The 24,440-nt window shown below is 52.8% G+C and overlaps 1 protein-coding gene across 4 annotated transcripts in view; it reads left to right on the forward strand.

The window, feature by feature from the left end:
• The window catches only part of KIAA1210 (KIAA1210 ortholog), a 540,680-nt gene that overhangs the window by 308,198 nt on the left and 208,042 nt on the right, over positions 1-24,440 (forward strand). For all 4 annotated transcript variants that reach the window (XM_086918565.1, XM_086918567.1, XM_086918568.1 and 1 more), the window contains exon 2: positions 5,004-5,080. In XM_086918565.1, the coding sequence (XP_086774691.1) occupies positions 5,004-5,080 (77 nt within the window). The remainder of the gene's footprint in view (positions 1-5,003; positions 5,081-24,440) is intronic.

Raw genomic sequence — 24,440 nt, forward strand, 5'->3', positions numbered from 1 at the left:
CATGGTGGTTTTGCTGATACGAGGTACAGCAGCAAGGGCTTGGTTAGAGGAACGTAGCTGGCGGGAGGGGGTGTAGAAGGAAAGTCGTGTGTTGAGGCATTCGGGTCCAAGTTCGTAAAGTGCTTTGTGTGCGTGGGTTAGGAGACGGAATGTTATCCTCTTATTGACGGGGAGCCAGTGGAGGTTTTTCAGGTGACCAGAAATGTGGTCGTTACGCGGGATGTCTAGTATGAGTCTGGCTGATGCGTTCTGGATGCGTTGGAGTTTTTTCTGAAGTTTTGCGGTGGTACCGGCGTATAGGGTGTTTCCGTAGTCCAGGCGGCTTGTAACCAGTGTGTGGGTGACCGTTTTTCTAGTTTCGGTGGGGATCCAGCGAAATGTTTTTTTGAGCATGCGAAGAATGTTGAAGCAAGATGATGAAATGGCGTTGACTTGTCTGGTCATCGAGAGTGAGGAGTCCAGAATGACGCCCAGGTTCCGTGCATGGTCTGTCGGGATGGGTGCTTTTCCAAGGGACTCTGGCCACCAAGAGTCGTCCCAGGCAGAGGGGGAGGTACCTAAGATAAGGACTTCTGTTTTGTCGGAATTCAGTTTCAGACGGCTGTGCTTCATCCACTCGGCTACTTCTTTCATTCCTTCATGTAGGTTGGTTTTGGCGGTGTTAGGGTCTTTGGTGAGTGAGAGGATAAGTTGAGTGTCATCAGCGTAGGAGATGATGTTGAGGTTGTGTTGGCGTGCGATGGCCGCGAGGGGGCTCATGTATACGTTGAAGAGGGTGGGACTGAGTGAGGATCCTTGTGGCACGCCGCAAATGACTTCAGTGGCCTCTGACTTGAATGGTGGGAGGCGGACTCTCTGGGTTCTTCCAGCAAGGAACGAGGTGATCCATTCCAGTGCTTTTCCCTGGATTCCGATGTTTCTGAGGCGTTGTATCAGGGTGCTATGACAGACTGTGTCGAAGGCTGCAGAGAGGTCGAGGAGGATGAGGGCGACTGTGTCTCCATTGTCCAGTAGAGTTCGAATGTCGTCTGTTGCTGCGATGAGTGCGGTCTCAGTGCTGTGTTTGGCTCGGAAGCCGGACTGTGAGGAGTCGAGGGATTTGTTGGTTTCGAGGAAGGCGGCGAGTTGGTTGTTGACAGCTTTCTCGATAACTTTGGCCGGGAATGGAAGGAGCGAGATGGGGCGGTAGTTTTTGAGTTCGGTGGGGTCAGCTGTGGGTTTTTTCAGAAGGGCGCTGAGTTCGGCGTGTTTCCAGCTATCCGGGAAGGTGGCGAAGTTGAGGGAGCAGTTGATGATGTCTCGGAGGTGTGGTGCTATGATGGAATCTGCTTTGTTGAAGATGTGGTGAGGGCATGGGTCTGTGGGGGATCCTGAGTGGATGGAGTTCATCAGGCGGATGGTGTCCTCAGTGGAGATTGGGTTCCATTCGTTAAGGATGTTCAAGGGGGGTGAAGGTACGGCAGAAGGTTGGGTGGGTTGGTCTCCGGGTTGATTGTCGAAGCTGTTGTGGATGTCTGCGATTTTGTCGTGGAAGAACGAAGCTAGGGAGTCGCAAAGGGTTTGAGAGGGAGTGATGTTGTTGGAGTTGGCAGTGGGGTTGGTAAACTCTTTGACGATGTTGAATAATTCCTTGCTGTTGTGGGCGTTGTTGTCTAGTCGGTCTTTGAATGCGGCTTTCTTGGCAGTCTGGATCAGTTGGTGGTGTATGCGGGTGGCGTTTTTGAAGGCGTCCCTGGTGCTGGTGTTTGGGTCTTTTTTCCAGGCCTTCTCAAGGGAGCGACAGAGTTTCTTGGATTTCTTGAGATCATCGTTGAACCAGGGGGCCTTTTTGTTGCCTAGTTTGATTTGACGTTTTTTCAGGGGTGCTAGGTTGTCGGCGCTGTTGGTTAGCCATTGGGTGAGGTTAATGGCTGCTTTGTTGGGGTTCGAAGAGTGGGCAGGGGGGTTTTGAAGAAGCGATGAGGAGATCTGGTCGATGGTGATTTTGTTCCAGTTTCTTCGCAGAGTAGGTTGGGGATGGTTGTGGGTTGCGGTCTTATTGTAGATAAAGTGAACGCAGCTGTGGTCCGTCCAATGGAGAGCTGTGGTGTGGCTGAAGGAGATATGTTTGCTGGAGGTGAAGATAGGGTTGAGTGTGTGACCTGCGTAGTGAGTGGGGGTATTAACAAGTTGTTTGAGTCCGAGGTTGGCGAGATTGTCCAGAAGGGCGGTGGTGTTGCTGTCGTTGCTTTTTTCCAGGTGAAAATTGAGGTCTCCCAATAGAATGTAGTCCTCGGAGGGTAGGGCGTGTGGGGTGATAAAGTCAGTGATGTCTTCACTGAATTGTGCACGGGGTCCTGGTGGCCTGTAGAGGAGGGTGCCTCTGAGTGTGGTCTTGGGGTCGGTGTGGATCTGGAAGTGAAGGTGTTCGGCGCTAGCGAGGTTGGCGTCTGAGCTGGTTGAGATGCGGATGGAATTCTTGTGGACGATAGCGATGCCTCCTCCTGTTTGCTTGTTGCGGTCTTTTCGGATGATCTTGTAGCCTTCCGGGATGGCTATGGTGATGTCTGGAGCTGATGAGGCGTTCATCCATGTTTCTGTTAGGAAGGCGACGTCCGGAGAAATGGTGTCTAGTAGATTCCAAAGGTCGATGGCTTGTCTGTGGACCGAGCGGGTGTTGAGCAGGATGCATTTTAGGTGGTTGGTGTCAGGTCTCTGTTTGGTGTTAGTGGATGAGTAGTTGGTCTTGGTGCCGTCAAACTTGCAAGAGTTGCATGTGAAGGGTCCATGGGTGTGTCCAGGGGCGGCTTGGGCGCAGTTGGGGAGTCGGCCGGGGTTAAGGGCTAGGAGGGTGGAGGCGGCGTATGTGATGCGGTGGGGTGGGTGATACGGGGGCCAGGGGGTCTGGCGCTGGGCGCGGTCAAGGCGCGGACGGGCGTAGACGGGCTTACCGTTAGCGCACCTTCGGCGCGCATGGGGCGCGATCGCTGCTCGTGAACGCTGCGCGCAAATGCATCTGTCATATGTGGATAGTGGAAGGGGAGGGGCGAGGGAGGGTCAGCAGGGAGGCGGGGTGGAGATCAGGAGAAGGAGTCAACAACAAACAAAATGGCAGCAGCAAGCAGGCAATCCCAAAACAACACAGGGGCACAATGGAGGCGAGCGCGATGCAAATTAAAAGCACAATTGCAGGCAATAATGTTATTTCAGGCAGCACGGTGCAGGAGCTGCTGTCGCACAAGCGCACTATGGGACTTAGGTGCTGTGAGTGGTCTCGGCGGATTTCTATAGAATTGCTCGGCGGTCGGGGCGACCTAGCGCTAAGCACTAACTAGGCGCTTCTTTTTAATTATGCAGGCTCAAGCAGGGTGTGAGATCGGGTCTCAGCGTTTACAATACCAGATCCAGGAGGCAGGGAGCAGTGTGCAGACCAATCACAAGGCTGCAGTGTTGTGATTGGCTAGGGGAGTCATGAGCCTCAGTGTTTCCTGATTCCTGCTTCAGTGGCAGCGGCAAGCGGACTGAAAGGTGGCGGCCTGCCTGGTGGCTGGCCTAAATGTGTTCTTTTTTTAATTCACATTCCCCCCACCCCACTCCGGTAAATAGTTGCGGCTACTGATTCTACCCACTATTCAGATGAAAGGGATTATTTGTTGGCATACTTGACTTATTCTAATCATTCAGTAGTTACAGTACTGGTTGTTTCTTGTCTGCTGCGTATTTCATGCATCTTGGGTGCAGTTTCAACTTTAAGCAAGTGCATGGGTACTCACAAAGATTTTCGCTTTGGCCCAAAGGCTTGCTCTGTGATGTGGCAAAGTCTGTCAGCTGGTTGTTGATCGGGCCTTGGGGTGGGAGGGTTTGGCAGTAAGTGAAGTGAGGGGAAGCGAAGCATATACACATCTAGTGGCTGAACTGTGCAATTTGAAATCAGAAAACCAGTGACTAATCCTGGCTTTCTCACTTTCCCAAATTGTGTGATCCTAGATAATTATTTTATTTCACTGTCCCTACTTTTTCTTCATTATCGCATATAAGAGGACCTTGAAATGCAGGTGTTTATGTTGTGTACTGTACAAGACCTTCTTTGTGTTTGATTTAATAAGCTATAATGCTGCTCATGTTTGATAGGAACCAAGACCACCCAAAGAGTGCACAGAACAACTGACTTGCCTCTTAGTTCACGATTGGCGTTGTTGTCAAGGGGAGGGGGGTCAGGGATGGTGGAATTAATGTTTCTGAATTTGTTTGAAGCAATCACAAAAAAGGTATTATTGTAGTGATATAATCTAAAGTACTTTGGCGAACGGTTCTGCATGTTAATAAAAAACGTTTTACATTTTATTTTTTATTTATCAGTTTTGTCTTGTCATATACAAAACAACAATAACCCCAAACATGGGGATCTATACAGTTTGTGTTACAGAACAGTACATTGTACAAGACATTAGAAACAATGAGTGATGTGGTAGTAGCAACGATTTCTGATATATGGAAGGGAAAGTACAGTCAATATTCGAATCAAGGAGGCCAGTACTGAAGGTCACTGCTGGTGCGTACGAGCTGGGGTCTACAAGGGCCATTATGGATACAGTAGGCTAACACTTGCATTCAAGTCTCCAGGTCTGAGCACTCAGAGTTCTGATTTTTTAAGAGACTTTATTAATCGGTTTTCACTTTTACTGTAGGATATCTTGAAAAAAAGTAAGGTGTTGCTAAAGTTTAGCTGTGCAGAACTCCCTAGTTACTGCTTTTCTTTAGCTTCAAATAAATGCTTGCTTGTTTTTTTAACATCGTTTTAATGTTAGAGTTGAGTCTAGTAAACACGGGCTCACTGATGCTGTTGACAAAGGTCTTGAAGTATCACTGAGTTAGTGAGTGATGTTCTGTGCTCAGCTAGAAGCAGGTGGGTGTGCATTTGAGACCTTGGCAAACAGCATTGTAAACACTGATGCGTTCTTGTGCGTTACTCAGTCCCAAACAGCCTTTGGACTGATGCTAAGATACATTTCTTTCTTTTGCAGTGACTGCATTATGGCTACAGGGTCACCAGGAGTGAAGCAAATTCCTGCGGGCGAAGAAACAAGTGACGAATGTGCAGGTAAATACGTGCCTCTTGTGTTCCACTGTTGAAAGTGATTGAATACATTTTCCATTCAGTTCAGTTATGCTGAATCATGTCTATGTATTCTGGCATCTGCCCCGCCCAGAAAACGGTGCTAAATTGAAGATTTGCAATAGTGTTATTTTATTTTGTTTTTTCAGACCTTGAGGTTGTGTGGCTGGGCGCCACTAGAATACTGTACCCTCTCCTCTCTTATCCCGTGGAGGAACCAGAGAAAGCATGTTCGGCTTTTATCAAGAAATCCTTCTGATTGTATTATAAGATAAGCCATTTCCTACTAACTCAGCCCAAAAAAGACGTGATACAAGCGAAATATTTGTGTGTCCCCTTTTTTATGCAAACAGTATTTCTATTACATGTGAGGCCGCTCTCTCGTCTGCTCCACACCACGGCAAAAAATTCATCTTGTTTGGGCAAACTTGTCTGCCACTACAGTAAACTTCTAGGCGGGTGGCAGTTTTTGCCAGTACGTTCTTTGTGCAGCCACAAGAGGTCGCCATTAGGCCGCGTTTGAAGGTGAACAACTACTGGTGGGCAACGTGTCCAGGCTGGTTTGCATTCTTTTTTTGTGATGCCGCTTTTGGGTAAACTCTGGTTGGACCTCCCTCAAGCTTTGCTGATCCTGATGGAAAATTCCAGTCTAGTTATTAACTAACCTTTATAAATTACCAGGCGAGAGGAGTATCGACTCAGTGTAAACTGAGTGGATTTCTTCACGCTTGGGACTACATGATACTTTGAGGTACATCGGTGGTTCAACAAGCATTTGTAATTCAATAGGTCTCGCATTTACCAGACTTTGAGTTATTGGCATAGTAAATGTCAATAGCTTAAATTCTCGCAAATGCGAGACCCATTGAATTGCAAATATTGTTTGTTTCCAAGCGCCCATGTCGCACTTGCACTTAATGGAGGCCACGCCCCTTTTCTTTAGGCGAGCCGCCTCTAAAGAAAGGGCCTGGTCTCTATTAAATGCAAGCGCAGCATGGGGCGCTTAGAAAAACTGTAGAATGCTGCATTTGCAGCAATCTCCTCATAGGTCAATGGTAGAATATTGTTATGTCATTGTAGAACTATAGATATGTCATTAGTGTGAGTAGCTGGGGAATGTTATGTATGTCCTTATGTTCTTGATTTTTTTTTTTTTCAGAACAAATTTTATTGTTGTTTCAGGTAAAATTGCAAGACATCCACAGTACTCCGAACACCGGAGGAGCTGTGAGCATATGATCAAAAAGCAAAGAATAGCAATCAATACAGTAGTCAGGATAAAATATTGGTATTGAACTACCCTTACCCCCCCCCCAGCCCCGTAAAACTACCCCCACCCGGGTCCCACCCTAGCCCTCTTCACGATGTCTACCTAGGTCTAAGCAAAGCAGTCTGTACAATAGTGGTAATACACTCTTACCCTCGCCCCGGTACTCAGAACAATTGGTCACCAGTTACATCCTGCTGTATCGGCGGCTTCAGCCACAGCCCCCTGTATTCCGCCCACTTCTTCCATATTTTGTAGTGCTTTCTGGGGCAGCCACGGGCCTCAAACACTGGACGTTCCAGTCCCATATAATAATCCAAACCCCGCTTCCATACCTCTATCGGGGGAGCCCTAGGGTCTTTCCAGGCGCGGGCCACATCCCGCTTGGCCACCGTAAGGCCCAGAAGTAATAAGTGTCGTTTGTATATGTTACCACCCACTTGCTCCAAGACATGTAGAAGGCCCAACTGCGATGTACGTGGGAGCTGCCAGCCCAGTACCTCATCCAAGCAGTCCCATACACGCCTCCAATATCTCTCCAATGCCCCACAGGACCACACCGTGTGAAGAAAGGTGCCCACCTCTCTGCCACACCTCAGACAGTCGGGGGAGGCAATCAACCCGGCCCGCCACAGTCTCTCTCTCGTGTAGTAAGCCCTATGCAGGTATTTAAATTGGATAAAGCGCAACCGTACAGCGATGGCCGCCTCCCTCGGAGCTGCGAGAGCCTCCCTCCACCCCTCCTCATCAATTTCTTCGACGTCTCTCTCCCAAGTAGACCGCAAGCCGTCCAGAGAGAGGGAGCAATGAATAACCAGTGATTGGTAAATGTGGGATATTTTCTTTTCCACCAGTTCCCCCATAAATAATTTAGCTTCTAGTGGACTGAACTCCGGTAGGGAGTCCAGTCCCTCCAAGGCAGGGGAAATGGCATGTCGAAACTGCAAGTATTTGAAAAATTGGGTATGGGGCATATCGTATTCGTCCCTCAGCTCCTGAAATGATTTAAGGGTTGTGCCCTTCATGACATGTCCCAGTGCAGAGATCCATATCGCGTCCCAGCCGCGAAACCCTTGCAAGGTCGCCAGAGCCGGTAGGTGGCCGTTCCGCCACAGCGGGGTCTCCTCAGTCAGCCTGTTCCACCATCCCATACGGCTAAGCCCCCGACGCCAGACCTGGAAGACCACTTGCGTAACCACTGGGAGCCCCCTTCCTCTTCCCCGCCGAGTACAGTAACGTATGTAATGTATCTGGTTCCATCAAAAATCTCTCTAGGGCATACGACGGATCGCTCCGATCTCCATACCACCATTCGTTGAGCACCAACAAATGGGATGCTTGATAGTAGGATAGGATATCAGACGACGCCAGGCCACCACAGTACGTAGAGGAAACCAGTGCGGAGGGCCACACGAATAGCACCGCCTGCCCAAAAGGAAGCGGCCTAGCGCTGAGTTAACCTGGCGAAACCACTGCGGCGAGACAGGATAGGGTTGGTTCTGTAGTTGGTAGAGCAGACGAGGAAGAGCCACCATCTTAAAAATGGCAGAGCGGCCATACAAGTTCAAGGGCATACGGGACCGACCGGAACAATGTTACGCTCCCACGAGACTCCAGGTATGTCTGTTAGGAACACCCCAAGATACTTAATACCTCCTGTCGCCTCCTGTAGAGCAGACGCCCAATTGCCAAGTGCCACACCATTTCCAAGGGTCCATAAGGTGGATTTCTTCACATTAAGATAAAGCCCCGAAACCTCTCCAAACACCCTCATGATATCGAGGACTCTCCGGCCCGACCTATTGAGATCTGTAAGAAAAAACAGTACGTCGTCTGCATAAAGTGCAATCCAGTCGGATGGCCCAGCCTCCCATTCAAATCCCTTCATCTGCGCGTCTATGCGCAACCACGCCGCAAGAGGTTCCATCGCGAGAGCAAACAGGTACGGTGAGAGAGGACACCCCTGTCGCGTACCCCGTCCAATAGGGAAGGTGTCCGAGATCGTGACGGCCACTCGCACTGATTTTTTTTTTTTTTTTTAACATCATTTTTATTGCATCACCAATATAAATGTACAGACAAGATATTCAGCCAAATCAGTATGACATGGACCAGTTCTATTGAAGATATTCGTTCATCGTCCGGGGGGATCTCCCCGCTCGTGATGCGGGCGGCTTCATCTCCGTCTTGGTCTCGCACTTCTTACATTGTCTGACCGCTTCATTTTGCACATAACCCCGGAATGCTTTTGTGATTTACGCCCCTCCCCCTCCCCAAATTTCGGTACCCCAACATCCCTCCAAACCAGCTTCCTACCCGCCCTCCCCCGTGGTCGCGCTGCGCTTGAGTAACCATGTATCAGTGCCTGGTGTGTTGTAGGAGGAAGTAAACAATCGCTAAGGTGCGTTCTCCTGTATAGTGTTAGGGTCTGCTCCGGCTAGTTGCTCTCGCCTTCCTGCCCCTCATCGTTCACATCCCTGAGCGCCTGCACCATCACCTCCCATGCAGTCGCCCTTTCCAGTGCTTTCTCGTCATTCGACCTCCAGGCCATCTGGTATCGTAGGGTACTATCACACGCGGCCCATCTCAGACACTCCCCATACCATCTTTTATACGTGGGCCCCACTCTGGACTTCCAATTTCGTGTGATCTCCCGCTTGGCCAAGATAAGCCCTAAGTCTATAAATTTGCTTGACATCGTATTTCTAGGTGTGTGTGGGAACCAGTGAAGGATGCCAACTGCTTTAGTATACTGGATATCCCTGTCCGTCGCACCGTTAAGGGCCCGCCCAACTTCCTGCCAATAGTCGCCTAAAGAGGGGCAATCCCACAGCATATGACATAGATCCGCCCCCGCTGTATTACATCTGGGGCAAGCAGCGTCGGTCGCCCCAAAGTACTGTTGGATTTTCCCGGGCGTGAGGTATGCCCTGTGGATAACATAAAAGTGGATCAATTGGAACCTGGCATTTCTCGAGCTCCTCCGCGCCCTCCTCAGCAGTTGGCCCCAGGTCGTGTCTGGTATCTCCACCTGGAGGTCCAGCTCCCACTTGGCCTTCAGGGCTGCCAAAGGTTGCAAGGCCTCCCGCTGCATCCTCGAGTACAGGCATGTGACGGCCTTAAAGGTTCCCGCCGCCATCATGGCGTACTGGCAGGCCATCGAGGTACCTGGTTCCTGCAGCCCTTCCCCCCAGTGGGCTCGCATGGCGCCTGTGACTGCCGCGTGCAGCAGGTAGTCACCCCTCGGTAGGTCAAATCTCTCTTGCAGGTCCCGAAACGGCAGCAACACCCCATCTTCGTAGAGGTCACCCAGCACGTGTACTCCCGCCTCCTCCCACCCTAGCAAGCGTGACCAGTCACCTCCATGTGGGAGGGCAGTGACCATTCCCAGCGGTATTTCGGGGGCGTACATAAGGCGGGCACCCGCCCGCTTACGGGCCCGGTCCCAACATAGACGGAAAGTCTGCTCCTCGACCGTCAGGTCTCCCACTCGGAGTTTCCGGTGCAGCGTGATATAAGCCAGAACGTGTCGCGGGGTGCCTTCGACTCTCGCGTCCTCGGGACCTCTATATACTCTCGCCACCTCCTGAGTAAAAATCTGCAGCTGGGCAGCGAGGTAATATCCTTCGAAGTCCGGCACTGCCATACCTCCCTCATCTTTGGGGCGTAACAGCGTGTCGAGCGCTATGCGTCTCCTACCCGTGCCCCACAGGAACGCTATGATCAGTGACCTCAGGCGTTTGAAAACCGAACTCGGGATCCATACCGGCAGTGTCCTAAAATAGTACAAAAGCCTGGGCAGGGCTATCATTTTAAGCAGGGAAATTCTACCAGCCAGAGAGAGCGGTAGAGTCGCCCAGAAGTCCATAGATCCACGCAGGGCGTTAATACAGCGAGTTACGTTGCCATCCAGCAGGTCGGACGGGGTGTGGTAAACATAAACCCCTAGATAATGTAGGCAGCGCGGCTCCCACCGGAGTTCCTGAGCAGTGAGTGGGCACGGCTCTCCCGGCCTCAGTGGAAACAGACAGGATTTAGGCCAGTTGACCCTCAGGCCCGATAACCTACCGAACTGCTCCAGTAACCTCCGCGCCCCCTGAAGTTCGGCGCCGGCATTAGCCAAAAACATCAACAAGTCATCCGCATAAAGGGAGATGAGGTGCGGCCTCCCCCTAAAAGGCAAACCTGCGTAGTGGCGGCCCAGTCTGGCTACCGCAGCGAAGGGTTCCATTGCTAACGCAAACAGTAGCGGGGATAGGGAACAACCCTGTCTAGTGCCACGCCTGATCGGGTATTGTCGCGAGATCAGCGCACCCACCCGGACCCTCGCTACCGCCTCAGTATAGAGGACCTTGGTCCACTGTATATATCCGTCTCCCAACCCGAAGCGACGCATCACCTCATACAGGTATCCCCATTCGAGGCTGTCAAATGCCTTCTCAATGTCGATGGACAGGACAAATGGGGAGACGGCCCCTGGCCAGTCCACACCCATCAGTCTCGTGAGTCTGCGGATGTTATGAGTGGTGTTGCGTGTCGGTATGAAACCGCACTGGTCACCATGAACCAGGCTCGTCATGTGCACTAGCAATCTGTTGGCCAGAATTTTACTGAGGATTTTGTAATCCGTCGTCAACATAGATAACGGACGGTACGAGGACAGCGCCGCACCCTCTCTGCCCGGCTTCAAGAGTGGGATCATAAGGGCCTCGCACATAGAGCCCGGGAGTCGGCCCTTCTTCTGCGCCTCATTGTATACCTCGCGCAGCCGCGGAGCAAGATGCTCTAGGTATTTGCCATAAAATTGGATCGGTAGACCGTCAAGGCCCGGGGTCTTGTTTCTAGCCATCTGTTTTACAGCACAACCTATTTCTCCGAGGGAGATGGGCCGCCCTAACTCTTCTGCCTCCGAGTCCTCCACTCGCGGCAACTCTAGCCCGTCCAAGAACTCCTCAAGCTCCTCCGTCCCTCCCGTAGCACCACTCAGATAGAGCCCTTCATAATAGGCTCGGAACTTGTTCAGGATCCCGGGTTGGGAGTGGCAAGGCTCCTCCCCTGGTTCCTGGATCCTCATGATCGGCCCTCCCCCCGGATAGGGTTAGCAAGCCAAGCCAACATCGCCCCCGCCTTATCACCTTCCGCATGCGCCCTCGTCACGTACGCCTTGTGGTCGAAGCTGCGCAGCCGCTCTAGCTCTACCGCCAGCCCCTCCCGCGCCCCGCTAAGCCCCTCCTGCAGTTCTGGGTGTTTCGGGCGTCTCTTCTCAAGATCCCTCAGCCGTGTCTCAGCCTTATCTAAGTCATCCAACAAAGTCTTCCGTGCCCCTGCCGTGTGCCCAATACAGTGTCCCCGCACCACCACCTTGAAAGCATCCCATTCAACCGCCCTCGTGGAAGCCGAGCCACTGTTCTACCTCAAAATACCTCTCGATACGTTCACTCAGGGCCTCCCTGAACAACAGGTCGTCCAGGGTGTCAGGTTGCAGGCGCCATGTTGGCACGCAGTTAACAGTCACCATCCATTCCAGAGACATCAACAAGGGGTTGTGGTCCGATATCGTCCTGGCCAAGTATTCCGCCCCTCCCACCGCAGGGAGCACACATTCCGAACAAAGAAACGCATCCAGCCTCACATGTAAATCATGCAGGTGCGAGTGAAAGGAGTAGTCCCTAGTGGTGGGGCGCAACGCCCTCCATGCATCCGTGAGGGCCCAGCTCTCCTGCCATTCTAATCTACGCTTGGCGATCCTATGAGCTGGGGACGCGCGTAGCGGGGGATGGGACCTATCTAGTAGCACATCCTCAACCGAGTTGAAGTCCCCCCCCAGGAGGACCGGTCCTGCCAAGTAACCCGCCAATTTGCCCGAGACGTTAGACAAGAAAGCGGGCAGGTCTACATTAGGAGCATACACATTGCAGAGCTATATCATCCTGCCTCTCAGCCTTCCTTCCACCGCCACATATCTGCCCTCTGGGTCTATCGACGACTTCGAGACTTGGAAGGGGACCCCCGCCCGTATCCAAATCAATGTCCCCCTCGCAAATGCTGAAAATGTCGTGTAGAATAACTGCCCCCTCCAGCGCCTTTGTAGAGCCGCCCCTTCCTGCTTGTTTAGGTGCGTCTCCTGCAGGAACGCTATGTGAACCCCCCTACGCTTGAGGTACGCCTGAACCTTATGTCTGCGCGTCATGGACTGCATGCCCCGCACATTCCAGGTCACACATTTCAACGCTCCAGTACTAGCCATTCCCCCCTACACAACCGGACCATACCGCAAAGAACAGTGTTCGCCTAAGTCCCGCGACCACGGGCCCTCCCCCCCACCCTCTCCAAACAGGAAGCCAAACCCCTCCAACAACTACAACCCCATGAGCAACCCCAACTGCTCGCAACTCCCACCCCCCCAGGACAGGCCCCCCCGCAACTGGAAGTACCCCCATCCAAACCAACACTCCCGACCACCCCTCAAGGAAAGGTGGTAATATTCGCAGTCCCCACTGCGATGACCTTAGGGGCCAGTAAGGCGCGGCTCAATGCTATAAGACCTCCAACAAATCAGCCCCGCGCGCTCCACCCCACAATCCCCACATTACAGATCCCCAAAACCTCAATCAATATCTTTCCACTGCTGCGGGTCCATCGCCCCGGTGTCCAACCAGCGAGTCCACTCCGCCAAACCAGTTCAACACGCCTCCAGTATCTCTCCCGAGGTCTGCGGCGTCACAATAGGGCCCCGGGCTCCACCAAATTCCGATTGTCCTGTCTCTGAGCCCGTTCCCTGGGCCTCCGAATCCGTGCCCTTCCCAGACTGAGTCCTGGCGGCTCTAGATAAGTCCACCACCGCCTGTAGGGCCGCCTGCCTCTCCGCCTCCGTCTGCGACATCGAGGGTTTCCCGGTCCTCTTGCGATTCTTTCTGATCCGTTGGGACTGCCTGATCGGCCTTTCCACCTTGGCCTCCTCCTCCCTGACCTTAGCACCGTCCGTTCCTGCCTTATAAGTGTCCCACCAGTCCCATGCATCCGCGGAAGTCGTGAAGAATAAAGACTTTTCGTCCACCACCACTCTTAGCTTGGCAGGAAACAACAGGGAGTACTTGATGCCTTCCTGGCGGAGCTCTCGCTTGAGGGACAAGAAGTTTGCCCGAAGTCGCTGAGTCTCAAACGTGTAGTCCGGGAACATGGTGACTCTGTTGTTTTCCACTTGAAAGGGCCCTGCCTCTCTCGCCCTCTGTAAAAGCCAGTCTCTGTCCCGGTAATGGAGCAACTTGAACACCACCGGGCGAGGAGGAAGGCCCAAGGCTGGCGGACGCGCCGGAACTCTATGTGCCCGCTCCAGGGAGAAGAAGGGGGACAGACCCTCAGGTGCCACCTCCGTCCGCAGCCAGTTATCCAAGTAGCCCACCATGTCGTCGCCTTCAATTTTCTCCGGCAGGCCCACTAGGCGTACGTTGTTGCGCCTGTTCCTATTTTCTGCATCCTCGGCCCTCCTTTCTAGTACCTTCAGACGGTCCATCACGTCGGCCATCTGGGCCTTCACCGTTGCCTGGGCCGGGGCTAAGTCCTTAACCGTGGTCTCCACGGATCTCACCCTGTCCTTAAGTTTGTCGTGGTCGGCCTTCAGGAGGCCCAAGCCCGTTGCCACCTGAGCTATATCTTGCTGCAGGGCATCCTTTGTGGTGGCGATGGCTTCCAGGATACGATCCTGCATCCGCTGTAGCGCCGCTTGGTCTCTCTCCGCTCCTTCCGCCGCCTCAGTGTCGGTCGCGCCATCTCCCTTCCCCTTCGGCTTCCCCATCTGGGCCGGGATGGGCGGTGGTCCTCTAATGTATTCCTGGTCGCCCTCCGAGCGTCGCCGGGCACCGTCCTCCGGCCGGGTTCTCAGGTCCAGAAATGTCACCAAGAGGTAGGAAGCACCGAGCGGTCGTGGCCCGTCCAGCGCCAGTTGCGCCAGAGATCCGGGGTTCTCGTCTCCGAGTCACTGTCGCACCGTTGTCGCCCCAATCAGGAGACGGTCCTCCACCACCGCCCAAGGGCGCGCCCAAAGTTCTTCCAGCACCTGGGGAGAGGCGCGCCGCGGCCGCCAGCACCTCTAGCGTGTCCGGGAGCGGTCTTCAGTGGGTCTCCGGGCAGATGTCTCCGTCACAAGCGATCTCATGCCATCGCCGCCATTTTGGGGTCCGCGACTTCTCGGCCGAGTTCAGCTTTCAAAGTTAAGATGCTGCTGCGGGAAGGCTCGGTGTCGTCCTCCGCTGGTCCCGGACCCTCCGCAGTATCGTCCAGTACCGGATAATGTCTTTTATCTCGGGGTTCGAATGAATTTTCAGGATATTTTCCGGGATCGGGCACGGAGCTCCGAGCTCACGCTGCCTACCTCCTCGGCATCCAAGCCACGCCCCACGGCCACTCGCACTGATGCCGTCAAATCCGTATATAGCAGCCGTGTATACGAGAGAAAATGGGGTCCGAGATTTAGGCGAGGCAGGAGCGCTTGTAGGTAAACCCAGCTCAGCGAGTCGAAGGCTCTATCGATATCAGCCAACAAAAGCGCCGCCTGGGAACCGGTAGCTCTCATCATTTCCAAGGCCACTTGGGCCCGCCTAATGTTGTGTCTGGTGGCCCTGTGCTGCATGAAGCCAGCCTGGTTCGGGTGAACCAGGGTGGTGATCAATGGGAGGAGGCGGTTAGCGAGTACCTTCGCCAGTATCTTCGCCTCAGTATTCAGAAGTGAGATAGGGCGATACGATTCATGGCGACCTGGAGGTCTCCCTGGCTTGCAGAAAACCACAATCTCGGCATGCCTCCAATCATTTGGTAAGCGACCTGACTCTCTAGCAGCATCTAATGCCTTCTTGAAATGTGTCCCTAATTGGAGATGATATTTCCGAAAAAACTCGCACGGGAAGCCGTTGGGCCCTGGGGCCTTCCCAGCGTTCAACTCTCCAAGGGCCTTTCCCAATTCTTCTGCGGACAGTGGAATCTCAAGACGACTACTCTCCTCATCAGAGATCCCCCATGGTCGGAGATCCGCTAGAAATTTATCTACAGCCTCTGCCGGGAGAGATTCTCTAGGGGCATATTGTGCCGCGTAATAGTGCACGAAGCTGTCAGCAATGACCCTTGGATCGGATAAAGAATTCCCGGTCTCATCCCGCAGTGCCGGCAGCGTCTGAGTTTGGAATGTGCCCTGGCAGAGTCTATACAACATTGAGCCGGACTTGTCCCCCCACTGGTAAATTCTACTCTGCGTTGCAAGCCACACCTGGCGTGATTCTTCAAGGTGTAGGGAAGCAGCATCTCTCTCCGCCTGCAGCAGCCGTCTTATGTCCTCCTCCACCCCCGTCTCCGTGCATTATCTCTCCAGGGTGCGGACACGATCTGCCGCCTTCTCTAGATCCTCCCCTCGCGCCCTACGGGCCTTTGCGCACCAGGCTATGTCTACTCCTCGGAGTGTGGGTTTCATGGCCTCCCAGAGGGTCACAACATCTAACCCCGACCTCTCATTTTCATCTCAGTAATGGGCTATGGCCTCTCGCATATGAGACTGGTAATCGTCCTGTTGTAGGTGCCAGGTAGAGAGGCGCCATTGAAATGGCTGCCGCCTCCTATCAAGTAGGATATCGATCGCAATTGGGGAGTGGTCAGAAAGCCCACGCGGTAGTATAGCCGTTGATTCTACTCTCCCTATCTTGGCGCAGGGAATGAACAGGTAGTCTAGCCTTGAGAAAGATTGATGAACCGCCGAGACATAAGTGTATTCCCGACTATGTGTGTGCTGATAGCGCCATGCATCTGTCCATCCCATGCCCCTCACCATGTCATTCAATCTCGTAGGGGCAGCTACCGGCTGCCCACCACCCGGCCTGTAGCGATCCACATTGCCATCCATAACATCATTCCAATCACCCCCAATCACAGCCAGCACATCCGGAATCTTAGCCCAGACAGTGAACAGTTTTTCCACCAGAGACCATTGCAATGGGGGTAGCATACACACTACCGGCTCACCACCAATCGTTCCTTTAACAAACGCGTATCTACCCTGGGCGTCTACCCACTGTGTAGAGTGGACATATGACAACCTACGGTGAATCATTACCGCCACTACCCGGGACCCCCGGACAAAACCAGCGTGGAACACCTGCTGATATCCATAGCGCTGTAAACTAAGGTCTTGGTACCAAGGAGATGAGTCTCTTGCAACAGTAGGGCATCAGCCTTCTCTTTTTTCCCCTGTTGCAGCACAGCGCCCCTTTTGATTTTATCCAGCATGCCCCTTACATTCCAACTCACTATTCACAGCGCCGCCCTGGGGAGCTTCGAAGCAGGACCTCTAGCCGCCATCAACCGGGAAAAGCTGCAATCGCCTGGGCGCAGGTGAGTGTAACTTCACATATGACATGAATCGAACCTGGCGGACCATCGTGCTTGAACGAGCTGCCCCTATTGTCCCCAAACTTACGCGTCCCCCCACCCCCAAGCCCCGAACCAAACCCCAACCCAACTCCAAAAAGTACTGGCCTCCCCCCTCCCCTATACCTCAACAACATTGAAGTATCTGTTGCGGTGTAGGAGCGCCCCAACCCCCAACTGGAGGTCAGCGGCCACCCACTCCAATGGATCCCCATCAACCACATCCTCAACCCCCAACTAGCCCCACCAGGGGGCAATTAACGCCTGTGGAAGAACGGACTGCTGATACCCTTGGGCAAGTGTCCGCCTTGCAGTCCCCCTCCCCCCCCCACCCTTTCCCATCCCGCATCCCATAACTGCCAGTCTAGTTCTGTAGCACAGGATGGCGGTGCTTCCAGCAATCGTTCATCATCTCCGGCTGGGCCACTCCCAGCCGCCTGCGGAGCCCACTCCGCAACACAACTCAATTAGGTAACTCATGTCCCATCGCCTTTCACGGATCTGCCTTCTGAGAGTCTGGAGGAGCAGTCGCCTCCGCAGCGCCCTTCTTGGCGGAGCCAAACCACCAGTTGCTTCGACTACGACAGTATCGATGGGTCTGCTGCGGCGCCGTCGAAGAGGACGAATCAGAATCTCGAGCCGGCGGAGTGTGCGGCCAAACTCGAACTGTCTCATCAGTCCATTCAAATACTTCTTCTGGAACAGGGTACGTGATTGATAAACCACTCGCAGACGGGCTGGATAAAGTAGAGCATATTGGATTTTGAGGCCCCTTAGGCGGGCCTTGGCCTCTGTGAAGGATTGTCTTCGTCGCTGCACCAGCTTGGTGTAGTCCGGGAATATCAGAATCCGGTTATTATCGCACATGAGGGGTTCCTTCAACCGGGCTTGTCTCAGGATAGTGTCCCGATCATGATAGTTAAGCAGTTTGGCTATCACAGGCCGTGGGCGCTCTCCAACTGGTGGCTTCGGAGCAAGCGCCCTGTGTGCCCGCTCTATAACAAAGCAGTGAGAGAGGGACTCCGGTGGCAGCCATCCCTCCAGCCATTGAGTAAGAAAGGCCTCCATATTCCCTTTTTCGCAATCCTCCGGAAATCCAACGAACCAAAGGTTGTTGCGCCGAGCCTACCCTTCGGCATCCTCCGCCCGGAGCGCCAGGCCCTTCTGAATCCCTTCCATGGTAGCGACTTTCTTCTTTAATATTACCACGTCGTCCTCCACTCCGGTGATCCTTGTTTTGGCCTCGGTGATGCGGGCCACCGCGTTTCATAAGTCCTGGCGCAATAGGGTGACATCCGCTCCAACTGCCCCTATCTTGGCATCTAAGGTGTCACTAGATTGGGTGATTGCCGCCAGGAGCGCAGCATTATCAGGCCCCTGGGGCGGAGGACCCCCGTAGGCCCCGGCCGTTCCACCCGAACCGGTGAATTTGTCGAGGGTGCCTTGTTTCGAGGCTCCGCTGCCGCCCCCTCCTCTGGTCATGGCCTGGAGCCGGTGGGGTCAGCCTGGTAGGGAAGCTCCACTTATAACCCACGAGGTTTCGCTGTCTCGGCCCGGGGGGCCCTCCGCCAGCCGCCTGCCGGCAGGCCCACCAGCTATTCTCCCGCGGGCCCCGGGCCGAGGCGGCCAGGCAATCCACAGCACAGTCCGCCAGATCAAGCAGCCGTCCTCCGCTTCTATTTCGTGAGCCCCGGATATCTCCTCAGCTCGACCCAAGCTACCATGCAGCTCCACCAACTCGTGGTCAGGATATATCCGTGCAGTCTCTAGGCCCCGCATTGCTCTTGGCCGCTCAGCGTAGTCTGTCTATGGCAGATGGGGCGGCCAAATGGGGCCCCACGTCGTGGACTGTGCACCGCCCTGCGTACCCGGTGCCCAGGATCACTGCATTGCTGCTAGGGGGATCCCCAGGGGAGGCACACAGCGGCCCGACCCGACCGCCGAGTTTTAGGCCACTTCAATTCAAATTGGGGGCCAACTAATGCACCCCGTCTCAAGTGCGGCCCACTCGCATCTCAAGGACCCGGTCCACCGCAGCCCGATCTGACCACCGGGTACTCCGCGTCCTCCCCTCCACTCCACAGCCTCTCGAGACTGCCGCCGTGCGCCCCAGTGCACACTCACCACAGGGGTTGCGTCTCCAGGCCCAGGCCTCTCTCGGGGTCCCCGCCGCCACCTCCGGTCAGTTGGTCGATGCCGCGGCGGCCGCGACCACTCAGCAGCCGTCTAGAACCCCCGGTGCAGCGTCGGGCCCGATGGTCCACATTGCCAATTGCCGCTCGCCAGTATCTGCGCCCCGGTTCGGGGCCGGGCCGCTTCGCGGCCCCGCTCTGCCGTCCGCCGTCTGCCTGCGCGCTCCTCGGGTGCCTCCAAAATCGAGGTCCCGGCGCCAATCTACAGTGTAGGCCGCTCCGCCTCCGGGGCCGATTGCACCCGATCCGTGTTGCTGGTGTGGCCAAAAGTCACACCGCACCTGCCAGACACCTTCCGCTACTCCTCACTGCCGCGGGACGAGCACAGGTGAGGGGGAGGCAGGATAAATGTCCGGAGGATTGATCGGCGGGACGGAGCTCTTCTAAGCTGCGTCCGCCATGTCAGCCGCCTTAGCCACGCCCCCTTCTTGATTTGTTTTGAATGTGAATTGTATCAGTTACTGTCCCGATCTCCTGCTTGGTGGATGGGATCTTCATATGAATAAATCTACTTGAACTTTCATCTGAACTCTGCCTTTATTCAATTGGAACTTTACACTGGCGTAGTCGGCATGGCTTTGAAGATCTCAACATGAAGGTTTGGAAAACAATTTTCTAACAAAGGATTGGTGAGAATTTTCCAAATCCTTTAAACTAAGGGAGAAAATACTGAATTTAATTTAATATAATTCATTCTATTGGGAGCTTAGCTGCATTTGTTTCAAGTTTTTGGTCTAACATATCGATGCAGGCTCATAGAATTTGAATTTGTGAGACAGTAGCTGTAAAGGTTATGGAGCGTTATTATCTATGAAGTTTTGCGTATAAAAGTTAAACCAATAGAAGTTATAAAGGTCTTCAATAATGCAGTAAAGACACGTGATCATCGAATCTGGAATTTAAATAGAGTTGTGGTTGTCAATAAGAAGGTAAAGCCCAGTCTAGGTGATCATCATTCCAAAGGTCCTGTTTCCAGAAACTCTACTAGAGAGTGTAAACATCCTTCTTATCTCTCAGATTATATTTGTTAAGGAAGGGAGATGTGTAGAATGCTGCATTTGCAGCAATCTCTTCATTAGGTCAATGTTAGAATACTGTTATGTCATTGTAGAAGTATAGACATGTCATTAGTGTGAGTATCTAGAGAATGTTATGTATGCCATTATATTCTTGATTTGTTTTGAATGTGAATTGTATCAGTTACTGTCCTGATCTCCTGCTTGGTGGATGGGATCTTCATATGAATACATTTACTTGAACTTTCATCTGAACTCTGCCTTTATTCAATTGGAACTTTACAACAACCCACAAAAAAGATTTGTAAAGCAATAGGTGTCGCATTTGCTAGAGTTTAAGCTGTTGTCATTTATAATACCGATTGCTCAAACTCTACTACATGCGGGACCTCTGGCATTCCAAAGGAGTGGCTGCTATTGTCCCGGCTGCTTGGAAAGTGAAATCACGCATGGCGTGCTGAATGTTGCTGCAAAGCACATCGTGCTTGCAGTAAAACAAAACTCGCTAAAGAAATAGTGCTTACAGACTAAATAACACAGACTGTGTAACAACAGAAGTTAAACCCTTGGACGCAATTGATTTTTCACGCTGTGCGGGTGAAATAAACGGCGGGCGGGATTTGGACTGCTCCCCGTCGTCGTGCGCACACGCCCACGTGTCGCATGACTGCCTGGAGCCTTCATGAGTATGCAAGGGGTTAAAGGGCCAGTACTCATGGGTGGGTACAAATGAAGACAAGGCAGTTCTAAGGTGGGACTAACAAGCCTATTACCGAATCAGAAGCCAGCATTTACAAAGGAGAAAGACACAAGCCAATGAAAATATGGGCAGAGAGTAGGCGCAGATTCAAGTGCATACTCTTAATACAGCATGCCTTGATGAGCAGCGCACGCGCTGCCTAGGCTTGACCTAACCAACCATACTGAACCCTGCAGCTGGAGCAACAGGCGGCAGTTTGCATTTCCCCATTTAGTCACACATGGGCAATGACAAAGAAGCAAAAAGTCAAGAGATTAATCCTGTAATTACCTACCTGTGGAAATTAAGTTGAAAATAAGGTGACCCAGTTCGGCCGATGGCGAGCGAAGACCAGGCCAGTCTTGTCCAGGGTACTGGTAATATCGGTCTTGGCAACCCTTAGGTGTGAGCAATGAGGACAGAGTCCAAAGGCCCACTGGGAGACCTGGCAGCACCAGCCTCACTCAAGCAGTACTTCCGTTTCAAATGATTTATTTTAAGAATAATTAAGGCATATTCTTTTTTAGGATTGTGCTTTGGAAGCTTTTGTAGCAGAATCTTCCTGCAGAGTGTGTACAGTTCACAAATGATACTGCAGTGCATTACTTCCATCTACATTTAAAATACCATTGTGTGACGTGCTGGACAAGTGATTATTAACATGTTCAGAGATTCTTATTTATTGACATATTGTGTCAAGATTTCATTATAGAAGCTGTACGTGGTATTTCACGTCCCAATTGAGATGCATTGGCAGTGCTGTGTACGGGTCTCTGGTGTGCCACCTAACCAGACCAGCTAAAGACACACGATGGACGGAATGCAGAACAAATCAAAACATTCACCCCCAGTCAAAAGATCTGGGTTAAATTCATCATTCTTTGCTCACCATGCCATCCCAGTTTAGACCTGGCCATATGCAAATCAGTCTTGACTCAGTGCCTCATGGAACAGTCCAGCCCGAACTGCTAAGACTAACCGGACCAGGCACACCAACACAGCTGTTAGTAGGCCTTAAATTGGAAAAGCAAGGGGTGCTTTTAGTCCGAGTTGGGGCTACACTATGAGAAGGAACACGTTTTAAAGTAGCTGGACTGCTGCTGGTCAGGCAGGATTTGCTGCGTTGCCTGGTCAAGGTGTGCTATCAAGGCTCTCTTTGGGCCTAAGGACTGGTATAGCAATGATGCTACAGCGGAGATTGTGGTGTAGTGACGTTGTGGGTCCAGCTATGTCACACAGTAAGTCATCGCTGATGTTGCAATAAGACCACTATAGGCTGCTACCTTATGAAGCCACCACGACTGGCAACAAGAGGTTAAAACATGTCAATAAATGGCTTAAAAACTGCCTTTTTCTAAGGATAAGGGAGAATCTAAAAGACAACACGTCATTTTACCTGGTGCTCTGAACAAACTTGCACCAGAGCAGGAGACTGTTTTTGCTCACTGTGATGAATATCAAGTCCTAGCTTGGAATGGGGACTGTCATTTGGGTGACGGGTGCATGGGAGAGGACCAGACCGTAAGTGAGCAGTGCAGCAGAGCAGAGATATAGAGGGGAAGGGAAGAGTGCAGGAAAGAGAGGAGAGAGATAGAGATTAGAAAAGGAGGCACAAAACGAGAGAAACAACTGGATGCAAGATGTGCAAGAAAACAGACAGACATGCAGAAGAGAGATGGGTGATGGCTTGTCCATGGGGTTATTCTCAGGCAAGGTAAAAGCTGAAACAAAAAATAACAGTGTTAACCAAGTAAGGAACCCACTCTATGCCCTACGGACAAGTGGTTGTGTGGGCCCAACAAAAATCTTCACTTCAAGCCCTACTAAAGTCTATGCCCATTCTTGCAAATTTAGGAGCATTTTTGTTGAACAGACTGGCTCTGAAAGGTTTTAAGAAGGAACAGGGCAGAGATTGGTTATTGTGTCTATAGTGACATCAGGTCTAGAATGACGTCAGTTAAACACACTCACTGCGCGGGCTCCTCTCTGCTTCGGGCAGGTCGTCCCTGGACATCACTACGTTTTGCAGTTACTCAAAACAATGTCAAAGGACACATTGTTGCTTCACGGCTACTACTCAACATTAGAACAGACACGACAAACTCCAGAGGCATGGTGTTTGGTGGCCACTATTTTATATGTTCGAGGCATGTGGGCTGCTGAATTCATATCTGTGCATAGATCGCCGCCTAGTGTTGGGTCCGGATGATTGCACATTGTTGTCCTGGAAGAGTCTTCGAAGTATCACGAGTTAGGTGGCTCCTCCCCTGGACTACAGTGCGCATGGGCATCGACTCCATCCCCAGATTGTTTTTTTCCGCCATTGGGTTCGGATGTGTTTTGGTTCCCTCTGTCGGAATCGATAGTTGTTTAACTTCTCTTGAGACCAAAAGGCCTTTAGGACTCGCGTCTGTATTGTCTATCGTTCGGGTTCGTTTGTTTAATCGACTCCGAGCCGACTCTGCCATTCCGCGTGCTTTCGGCGCGGATGGGCCTACACGACGCTCCAAACTACTTCATCATGGAACGAAGTCCATTTAAGAGGTGCCCGGTGTGTGCCTCGAAGTACCCACATATCGACGTGCACCCAGTGTGCAATAAGTGCTTGTCGCCGGACCACGACGAGGCCAAGTGTATGGCCTGCTCCAAGTTCCGGTCGAAGAAGACACTTAAGCTCCGCCGAGCTGCAAGACTGCAGGCCCAGCGATCGGCACCCCCTCCAACGGACATCTTCGACACGGAGGATGTCGGCGACGACACTATCCAAGATATCACGGAATCTAACCCGGCGTCGGAGGTCGAGGAAGACTACGACGCGGAAGACGAGGATTTTGATGAATTCGTCGAGGAGGTAGGGGACGACGACGGGGCCATTGCCACCGTGGAGGATAGCTCGGAAGAGGAGCTCCCTCACACTGACTCCGGGGCCAGCCACCATTCTAAGGCCCAGGCCGAGGGATCGCCTTCGGGCCTTACCCAAAGTCTTGATTCCCGTCCCACGGCTCCGCCTTCCGGCCCGGCCACGGACATTGATACGGCACCACTTACGGTACAGAAACCGAAAGTGAAACCATCGGTCTCGACGCCAGACGTATCGAAACCGAAAGCGCAAGTCGCACTGGTCGGGTCGAAGGCTTCGAAGGCCTCGGCGCCGAAGAAATCCAAGATGGCCGTCGAGCTCAAGGGACACGCCAAAATGGCCGACCCGAAGACTACGGTGTCGAAGCCGAAGGTGAAGACGGCCGACGCGGCTGCGTCGGCGCCGAAGTTGGTAGACGCACTTAAAAGTCGCATCGATACCAAGAAGGTCGACGACCATAAGAAGACCACGAAAAAGCGGCAGGACGACCCCAAGTCTATCACTGACCCACTTCCAATCGACAAGGCCAAGGGGGCAGCTGCGTCTGCTCCGAAGACTGCGGCCTCGGTCGCCGGCCCAAAATCTGCTTCAGAAGACTCTCTCGAGTCGGTGCGTCCCTCCGCCTCGTTCACTAAAAAGGTCACGGAGTCCCTTCAGCGTATTAGGGAGGGGGCCGCAACAGTCGAGCCGAAGGACACTGTGCCGCCCAAGCCTCTCCAGAAACCGGCGAAAGCGCCGACGCCGATTCTGTTCACGTTACCGCCGAAAACGGCGCCGAAGGCTTTCACAGCAAAGCCTGGGGCCGGGGGGCCCTTGAAGTTATCTTCGACGCCGAAGGCATCGATGGTGGTTCCAAACCTG

This window comes from Lissotriton vulgaris, chromosome 4_1 (genome assembly GCF_964263255.1).
Source record: "Lissotriton vulgaris chromosome 4_1, aLisVul1.2, whole genome shotgun sequence".
In the NCBI taxonomy this organism is placed as follows: Eukaryota; Metazoa; Chordata; class Amphibia; order Caudata; family Salamandridae; genus Lissotriton; species Lissotriton vulgaris.